This window comes from Colobus angolensis, unplaced genomic scaffold (assembly GCF_000951035.1).
Source record: "Colobus angolensis palliatus isolate OR3802 unplaced genomic scaffold, Cang.pa_1.0 Scaffold28, whole genome shotgun sequence".
NCBI classification, from domain to species: domain Eukaryota; kingdom Metazoa; phylum Chordata; class Mammalia; order Primates; family Cercopithecidae; genus Colobus; species Colobus angolensis.
In genome coordinates this window covers 4,262,406-4,272,479 of record NW_012116043.1, presented here as the reverse complement: position 1 = coordinate 4,272,479, position 10,074 = coordinate 4,262,406, and the positions used below count along the sequence as shown (strand labels likewise).

The window sequence follows — 10,074 nt, the reverse complement described above, 5'->3', positions numbered from 1 at the left end:
CTCGCTCTGTCACCTAGGCTGGAGTGTAGTAGCACAATCTCCACTCACTGCAACCTCCGCCTCCTGGGTTCAAGCAATTCTCCTGCCTCAGCCTCCCGAATAGCTGGGATTACAGGCACCTGCCACCACGCATGGCTAATTTTTTGTATTTTTAGTAGAGAGGAGGTTTCACTCTGTTGGCCAGGCTGGTCTTGAACTCCTGACCTCGTGATCTGCTTGCCTTGGCCTCCCAAAGTGCTGTGATTACAGGCGTGAGCCACCGTGCCTGGCCTAATTTTTGAATTTTTAGTAGAGATCGGGTTTCACCATGTTGGCCAGGCTGGTCTCAAACTCCTGACCTCAGGTGATCCACCTGCCTCGGCCTCCCCAAGTGCTGGGTGTCTCTTTCCAATGTGTTGTACTTCTCAGATTTATTCATTAGCTCATCAAATGTTAGTGGAGTTCCTACGCTGTAATAGGGAACTAGACAGCGGGCCCCTGCCCTGGCGGAACATTTTACCAAGTGTGTGCTCCATGGCAGGCTATGAGCCAGGTGCTGGGGATATAGAAATGAAAGGAACAGATCTCATTCTGGGTACCATGATGGCATAGAGGAGGCAGCTAATGCTGACTTGATGGGACCAAGGCAGGCTTCCTCAAGGAAGCAGTGACCATGCCATGTTAGGGAGCTGGAGATAGGGAGGGCAGGGGCAGGGCATTCGGGGAAGGCCATGCAAGCAGAGAGAACGTCCCAGTAATAGAGTCAGGCTCAAAGACGGTCTTTAATTTATGAACATATTCTTGTATTTGCAGAAACTCCTTTAAATAACGGATCAGCCCCCAGAATTGTGAATGTGGAAGAACATTATGTTTTCAAATGGAATAATAATACCATCAGTGAAATCAATGTCAGAATTATTAGGGCAGAGATTAGTGCCCACCAGAAAGGTAACTTTAATGAGGGTAGCAAACATGCTTTCACTGAAAAGTATTTTTTTTCCTCTCTTGAAGATTCTCATAATTGTAACCCATGAAACTAAGTTAGACTTGTTTCTTATGTGCATTTATGATTTAATCAACGAGAGTATACTTTGAATGTCAAAATGCAATTTTAAGATAAAGCACTGTGGAGAATAATTTCTTTTCCTAGTGAAATGGTGCACATTATATTTTTATTTTGTTTTATTTCTAGGGATAATGACACAGAGATTTGTAGTAAAATTTTTAAGCTATAATAGTGGTAATGAAGAAGAATTATCTGGAAATCCAGGTAAGATGAGTGTATGCCAGTCATTGATCTTACAAACGTACTTTAGTTCAACACTCACAGCCATCAGGATAGTTATAAGTAACTCTCTCCAATTTTAGTTTCTGACTCTGACTTTTTTCTTTATTCTCTCTCTCTCTCTTTTTTTTGAGTCTTGCTCTGTTGTTCAGGTTGGAGTGCAGTGGCGCAGTCTCGGCTCACTGCAACCTCTACCTCCTGGGTTCAAGAGATTTTCTTGCCTCAGCCTCCTGAGTAGCTGGGATTACAGGCACATACCACCATGCCTGGCAAATTTTTTTTAAATCACACAATACAGGAAGCTTTATTCATCTGCTGCTTCTCCAAAGGGAGGCTTGCAGGGTTGCTCACTTTAATATACTTTTTATATTTTTAGTAGAGACAGGATTTCACTGTGTTGGCCAGGCTGGTCTTGAACTCCTGACCTCAAGTGATCCGCCCATCTCAGCCTCCCAAAGTGCAGAGATTACAGGCTTGAGCCACTGCGTCCAGCCAAGATACACTTATTATGTATACACAAGCATTCCAAAATCTGAAAAAATCCCAAACACTTCTGGTCTCAAGCATTTCAGATAAGAGATGCTCAACACCTGTATGATACAATTAAGACAAATATGGCTAAATATTAACAGCTGTTGATTTTGGTGTGGCTATATTGGTGTTCATGGTATTATTTTCAACTTTACATGTGAACATTTTCATAGTAAAATATTGAAAACAGTAAGTTGGATTAATAGGAGATGGATGGGAATATGATCTAACAACAGACCTTGGGGTTGAATGGATTTACTAGAAAAAGGTTCTATTGAAAGGTTATGGCCCGGTGCGGTGGCTCATACCTGTAATCCAAGCACTTTGGGAGGCTGAAGCAGGTGGATCACTTGAGGTCAGGAGTTGGAAACCAGCCTGGCCAACATGGTGAAACTCCATCTCTACTAAAAATGCAAAAAAATTAGCTGGGCATGGTGGTGGGTGCCTGTAATCCCACCTACTTGGGAGGCTGAGGCAGGAGAAGAGCTTGAACCTGGGAGGTGGAGCTTGCAGTGAGCCGAGATCACACCACTTAACTCCAGCCTGGGCAACAGAGTGATACACCATCTCAAAAAAAAAAAAAAAAAGAAAGATTACTTCGGTTTACATGTCTTTTATGAGCCCCCGTGATAAGCAGTATTGTCATTCAGCAAGTGATCCGTAACTGGCTTGATCAGAACCTTCAGTGTCTCTTGCATGAGAGGTCCAAGACTGACTCATGCCTGCAATTTACTTTTCAGGTTTTATTGTTAAAATGTACTTTTTAAATGGAATGAATGTCCTTATCTGTTAAAAAAAAAAAAAAAAAAGCACCTGGGCACGGTGGCTCATGCCCGTAATCCGAGCTCTTTGGGAGGCCGAGGTGGGCAGATCACCTGAGGTCAGGAGTTTGAAACCAGCCTGGCCGACATGCTGAAATTCCGTCTCTACAAAAATACAAAAATTAGCTGGGCATGATGGTGGGTGCCCAGCTACTTGGAAGGCTGAGGCGGGAGAATCTCTTGAACCCAGGAGGTGGAGGTTGCAGTGAGCCGAGAGTGTGCCATTGCACTCCAACCTGGGCGGCGGAGCCAGACTCTATCTCAAAACAAAACAAAACAAAACAAAAACAAAAACAATGAATGAAGGTGTGCCATCTTTCTCCTAAAGGTATTTTCGAAAGCTTCGCCTATGTATTTTCTTTCCTTGTGCATGTCTCTTGTGTTATTTGCTGTGTTAGGCTTGCTGTGCTGACGTATAGGAGGAAACAGGCTCACGCTCCTTTGTTGTGTTTGTCTAGGTTACCAACTTGGCAAGCCTGTCCGAGCTCTAAATACCAACAGGATGAATAATGTCACGACTTTACATCTTTGGCAGTCGGGTAATCTGGTTTGGTCATTATGATTAGCTCTTTGGCAAACTGATGTTAGTAGTATTACCATATTTTGAATCTAATCAAGCAATCAATTATTTTAAAGCCCGGTTGGTTTATTTAGCAGAGAGGTACATGCTGCTGAGTAACAGTGGTGGTGGTTTTTCATGCTTCTACAGTTTTCTTTTTTGTCTTTTTTTTTGAGACTGAGTCTTGCTCTGTCCCCCAGGCTGGAGTGCAGTGGCGTGATCTCGGCTCACGGCAAGCTCCGCCTCCCAGGTTCACGCCATTCTCCTGCCTCAGCCTCCCGAGTAGCTGGGACTACAGGCGCCCACCGCCATGCCTGGCTAATTTTTTGTATTTTTAGTAGAGACGGGGTTTCACCATGTTAGCCAGGATGGTCTCGATCTCCTGACCTCATGATCTGCCTGCCTCAGCCTCCCAAAGTGCTGGGATTACAGGCGTGAGCCACCGCACCCGGCTGCTTCTACAGCTAACATTGTTTGCACCTGAAGTGCTGGTTGCTAGTGAAAGAGATTGAAATATGAGATTGGCTTGAGAGTCCCATGTTATTGTTGCCTGTAGCCCAGGACGGTGCTAATTGGAGACATGAAAATAACTTCATTCTGGACTGCAGGAAATCTGTGCCTCAGTGGTAATGACCTACATCTGCCAGGGGCAATGTCACATTCTGAAGAAACCACCGCTCAAGGTCTGGGAATTCTGATACAGAAAGGCACCTTCGTTCAGCTTTGAAAGGATTAGACTAACAGTGATCTCAGTTTTTGAAAACTGTAAACTTTATTTATTTTTTTATTTTTTATTTTTTTTGAGACGGAGTCTCGCTCTGTCGCCCAGGCTGGAGTGCAGTGGCCGGATCTCAGCTCACTGCAAGCTCCGCCTCCCGGGTTTAGCCATTCTCCTGCCTCAGCCTCCCGAGTAGCTGGGACTACAGGCGCCCGCCACCTCGCCCGGCTAGTTTTTTGTGTTTTTTTTTTTTAGTAGAGACGGGGTTTCACTGTGTTAGCCAGTATGGTCTCGATCTCCTGACCTCGTGATCCGCCCGTCTCGGCCTCCCAAAGTGCTGGGATTACAGGCTTGAGCCACCGCGCCCGGCCAAAAACTGTAAACTTTATTACTTACTGTTTTCTGTTTTTCACGAAAAACTTTGAAGTTAATCTTTACTTTTATTTAGCAAAAAGTAGCAAGAGGATAATCTTTTTCTTTTATAGCTGGAAGGGGTTTGTGTACATCAGCAACTTTCAAACCCATTTTATTTGGAGAAGATGTCCTCTCTGGATGCCTGTTAGAGGTCGGGATTAATGAAAATTGTACTCAGCTCAGGTGAGTGTTTCATTGATGAATTTATTGGCAATGTGAATGGTTTGCCTAAAACTAATTCACTACATGAATATCAAAGACAACATGAATATGAAAAATTAGAGTCCATTAAAATGTGTAAAATTGATAATAAATACAGACATCATACAATTTAGAGTTGATTCAAACATCAATATGAGGGAAAATTGACCTTTTTCTTGGGACTAAAGCCAGTTCATCCACATTTAAGCAGATTTCATCTGCATTTAAGCAGATTTCTCTGCCAAAGTTTGTTCAGCTCATTGGAACCTTTTTCGTTGTTGTGTGGGTTTTTCTGTTGAGATGCCAAGTCTCACTTTGTCACCTAGGCTGAAGTGCAGTGGTGCGATCTCGGCTCATTGCAGCTTCCGCCTCCCCACTTCAAGCAATTCTCCTGCCTTAGCCTCCCTAGCAGCTGGGATTACAGACATGCACCACCACGCCTGGCTGATTTTTTTGGTATTTTTAGTAGAGATGGGGTTTCACCATGTTGGTCTCAAACTCCTAACCTCAAGTGACTGCCCACCTCAGCCTCCCAGAGTGCTGGGATTACAGGTGTGGGCCACTCTGCTGGCCTATATTCTGTTTGTTGTTGTTGTTGTTTGTTTGTTTTTTGAGACAGAGTTTAACTCTTGTTGCCCAGGCTGGAGTGCAATGGCATAATCTCGGCTCACTGCAGTCTCCGCCTCCCAGGTTCAAGTGATTCTCCTGCCTCAGCCTCCCTAGTAGCTGGGATTACAGGCGTGCACCACCTCGCCTGGCTAATTTTGTATTTTTAGTAGAGACGGGGTTTCTCCATGTTGGTCGGGCTGGTCTCAAACTCCTGACCTCAGGTGATCTGCCTGCCTCAGCCTCCTAAAGTGCTGGGTTTACAGGTGTGAGCCACTGCGCCCAGCCTTATTTTTTATTTCTTTATTTATTTTTGACAGTAGCCATACTAATAGATACTAAGTGATATCTCATTGTGGTTTTGATTGCATGCATTCTTTCTGGCTTGTTTTTCGAGACAGGGTCTCACTCCATACCCAGACTGGAGTGCAGTGGTGTGATCACGGCCCATTGCAGCCTGACCCTCTCTAGCTCAGGTGATCCTCCCACTTCAGCCTGCTGAGTATGTTGGAGTACAGGTGTGTGCCTGGCTGATTTTTCATATTTTTTGTAGAGATGGCGTTTCACCATGTTGCTCAGGCTGGTCTCAAAATCCTGGGCTCAAATGATCCTCCTGCCTTGGCCTCCCAAAGTGCTGGGGTGACAAGCGTGAGCCATTATGACCAGCCTGCGTGCATTCTTACACATGTTTTATCCGTTACATATCCCAAGATGTGTAGTTCTTTGGGAAGCAGGAAGAAAATGGGGGAGACATTGAGAAGTTAAGGAAAACTGGTAGAAATTATTGGCAGCAGCTCCTGATTATGGGTTGTGAGGCCTGAGTCCATGGGCAGAGTCCCTCTCCTGCAGTTCATGAGATTTGTACCCTCCAGTGACAGTACTGGGAAGGAGGGATGCTACGTTCCAACTCTTAGTCTTCACTTAATTTTATGACTCAAAATTCCAGCTAGATATTTAGGTTACTTTTACTGTTGGATCACTCTGGCCCACAAATTTATCCTGGTAACTTGATGTGTACTCTAACTACCTCCTGAGTTTGGTGACAGTCGGCAGTCTGTGAACCATGCGATTCCCAACTTAAGTTACTAACATTTTTTTTTTTTTTGAGACAGGGTCTTGCTCTGTCACCCAGGCTGGAGTGCAGTGGTACGATCTCAGCTCACTGTAGCCTTTACCCCACAAGGCTTATGCGCTTCTGCCACTTCAGCCTCCCGAGTAGTTGGAACTATAGGTGCATGCCACCATGCCTGGCTAATTTTTGTATTTTTTGTAGAGGCAGGGTTTCACCCTGTTGCCCAGGCTGGTCTTGAACTCCTGAGCTCCAGCAGTCCTCCCACCTCAGCCTCCCAACGGGTTGGGGTTACAGGTGTGAGCCGCTGCACTCAGCTAAGTTACTAACATTTTAAGTCTAAAGTAAAAGATTGCTTCTGTATGTCCTCCCCTAGCTGTGTAGGTCCATCCTGGGAAGGCCATCAAACACACCTAGTCCATGGGTGACACCCACCCAGTTTTTAATGCCAGTTCCTCTGGCAGTTTTTTATTTAGGCATGCAGAAGTGAAACCCGGACATTCACTGGAAAGGACTTTAGGACAAGACCTGCTGGCCATGAGCTGAGAATGCCTTACTCTCTTGCAGGGAGAATGCTGTTGAAAGACTTGATTCATTAATACAAGCGACTCATGTTGCAATGAGAGGCAACTCTGATTACACTGATCTTAGTGATGGCTGGCTCGAAATAATACGTAAGTCAAACCCAGGTACAATAAAGCCTGTAACTTGGTTGCTATGACTACCAACTGTAGTCTCAGCATTAGAGCCCAACCCAGTAGGTCCTCTTCCTGAGGCTTAACTGTGGCTTAACTGGACATCTGCCCAGGGGTTAGCTCTCCAGTCAGGAAACTTGGCATGTCTTTTTCTTCTTAGTCATGATGACTTTTTTGTTTTTTTTTTTTTGTTTGTTTTTTGAGGCATTCTGTCACCTAGGCTGGAGTGCAGTGGTGCAATCATAGCTTATTGCAGCCTCATCCTCTCAGGCTCAAGGGATCCTCCCACCTGAGCCTCCCAAGTAGCTGGCACCACAGGTGTGCGCCACCACATCTGGCTAATTTTTTGTATTATTTGTAGAGATGGGTTTTGCCATGTTGTCCAGGCTGGTCATTAACTCCTGGACTTAAGTGATTTGCCCACCCCAACCTCTCAAAGTGTTGGGATTACAGGCATGAGCCACTGCGCCTGGCCAACAACAGTCTTTGTAAAAGAAAGTCTAGGCTGGGAGCAGTGGCTCACGCCTATAATCCCCGCCCTTTGGGAGGCCAATGCAAGAGGATTGCTTGAGGAGTTTTTTGTTTTTTTTTTTGAGATGGAGTCTTGCTCTTGTCACCTAGGCTGGAGTGCAATGGCACAGTCTCGACTCACTGCAACCTCCACCTCCTGGGTTCAGGTGATTCTCCTGCCTCAGCCTCCCGAGTAGCTGGGATTACAGGCGCCCGCCACCACACCTGGCTAATTTTTCTATTTTTTTTAATAGAGGCGGGGTTTGACCATGTTGGCCAGGCTGGTCTTGAACTCCTGACCTCGTGATTCACCTGCCTTGGCCTCCCAAAGTGCTGGGATTACAGACGTGAGCCACCGCGCCTGACTGAGGCCAGGAGTGGCGGGGTTTGACCATGTTGGCCAGGCTGGTCTTGAACTCCTGACCTCGTGATTCACCTGCCTTGGCCTCCCAAAGTGCTGGGATTACAGACGTGAGCCACCGCGCCTGACTGAGGCCAGGAGTTTAAGACCAGCCTGGGCAACATAGTGAGACCTTGTGTCTACAAAAAAATTTTAAAATTTAGTCGGGTGTGGTGGCATGTCCCTGCAGTCCCAGCTACTTGGGATGCTGAGGAAAGAGGATCGCTTGAGCCTAGGAGTTTGAGGCTACAGTGAGCTCTGATTACACTACTGCACTCCAATCTGGATGACAGAGCAAGATCCTGACTCTAAAAATAAAACAAAATAAAATAAAATACATTAAAACAAAGTCCAAGCAAGGTTTTAAGATTTTTAGTGCACTTCAGTTTGAATTGCTGTTTTTGATTGCCAGGAATACAGGCATTTCAGAATTGACTTTGTAATTTATAAAGCTAATTTTGTTAACTTAAAAGAAAATAAAGTGGTTGAAAATATTGTGATAGAAGCCAGACACAAAAGACCACATATTGTATGACTCAATTTATATACAATGTCCAGAATGGGCAATGTATAGAGACAGCAGATTAGTGGATGCTGGAGGCGGAGGAGTTGGGAGGAAATGGGGAGAGACTGCTGTGGGTAAAGGATTTCTTCACAGAGTGATAAAATGTTCTAAAATAGAATCTGCTGAGTGTTACACAGCTTTGTGACTATACCAGAAACCATCGAATTGCACACTTTAAGTGGGTGGATTGTATAGTATGTGAATTATATCTCAATAAAGTGGTCAAGAAAGAAAGTAATTAAGGTGCCACAGATCTAATAATAGCAGGGATCATGGGGGCGAGATGGAAAGACTTGACAGCCCAGTGCCTTTGGCCAAAGGTATTTGCAGCGTTGAATTGGCAAGTAGATCGTACACAAAGGGAAGAAGATATACCACATGTACATGGAATAAAGGTAAACCCGACTTTAAAGCTGCTTCACCAGGCCCGATTTCACCTCCGAATCCAAAATGTCCTTAGAGTCATGGAGATCCAGCTCATCGGGTTATGTTCGAGAGGCCTAAGGTCACAGTGAGTTTTGGCAGAGCTTGAATGAAAACCTGGAGTTCCAACCTCTTTCCTTTGTTCCCTGGTAGCAAGTTAGGTAACGTCTTCCCAGTTTCTTGGGGAGTCTTGAGTGTGTAAATACTTTGAATAGAAAGCTTTTTTTATTGAGCTAATTAATGGAATTGCCTTTTGGGACCAGAAAGAGCCCAATGAGTGTGCACATCTGCTTTGCCCCTGCGCTGCTCTCCCTACAGATGCTGCTGTGCCCCCTCTCCTCTGCCTGGGGGGTGGGGATCAGCCCTCTGGATCCTGCCCTCGCCCTTTCCATCCCCTCTGAGGTCAGCTCGGCTCAGTGGGCTGGAATTCACACAAGGGCCCATACGGACACATATCTGTATTGTGCCCACTCCTTGTGATTGGGGTCCGGTGATGAGGACCCTCTCTTCCCACTCTGTGGTCATGGATCATATGATATATCTGTGAGCTCAAGGTGCCCCAGACCACTCTCTGACTTGGGGAGGGAGTCCTGTTGGACCCTCACCCCAACGGGGCACTCAGGCTGCTGTTTGCTCATCTAGCTGGTGCTCAAGGCACTGGGCCCAGACCTAGATCCTCATTTACAAACGGAACCCAGAGGTCGAGCTTGTTAAGCCCTGGACTCTGCCACCCAGGCCAGCTAGATAGGCTGTGGAATGACCCTGAGGGCTGGAGAAAAGTCAGCACTTGGGAAATAAACCATAGGGAAAATGTCCAGACAGAGAACCCAGGTTGATGAGGTACGAAATCAGTGTGGTGATGACATTTTGTTGCCTTCAAGGTGGAAGGGATTAGCTTTTATTTCATGTCTGAGCCAAAAAGCAACCTTGGTCCAGGTTAATAAGCAGAAGAGAAGTGGTGTTGACACATGTATAAGGAAATTAGACATAAAACAGTGTTACTGACCTTCCGAATCCCTGAAGGAGCAAAGAACCCCCTTCAGAGGAGCCATAGAACCTACCCCACTTCCTCTCATTGACCTTGCTAGGTTTTCTCCAAGATGAATGCAAATTAATTTCTCATTCAATTTCATTCTCTCCTAATTGTATTAATACGATAGTAACATTAGGAAATTACTTACTTATCTAATACATACTAATTAAAGTTGTCAGTATGGATTTTGTTTTATTATTTTTTTCAATTATTACCTTTTTTTTTTTTTTTTTGAGATGGAGTCTCACTCTGTCGCCCAGGCTGG

At 45.2% G+C, this 10,074-nt stretch overlaps 1 protein-coding gene across 2 annotated transcripts in view; it reads left to right on the top strand.

The window, feature by feature from the left end:
• TCTN2 (tectonic family member 2) overlaps window positions 1–10,074 on the top strand; it is a 41,502-nt gene that overhangs the window by 26,496 nt on the left and 4,932 nt on the right. For both annotated transcript variants that reach the window (XM_011948428.1, XM_011948427.1), the window contains exons 10-14: window positions 793–927; window positions 1,172–1,249; window positions 3,075–3,155; window positions 4,379–4,490; window positions 6,751–6,857. In XM_011948428.1, the coding sequence (XP_011803818.1) occupies window positions 793–927; window positions 1,172–1,249; window positions 3,075–3,155; window positions 4,379–4,490; window positions 6,751–6,857 (513 nt within the window). The remainder of the gene's footprint in view (window positions 1–792; window positions 928–1,171; window positions 1,250–3,074; window positions 3,156–4,378; window positions 4,491–6,750; window positions 6,858–10,074) is intronic.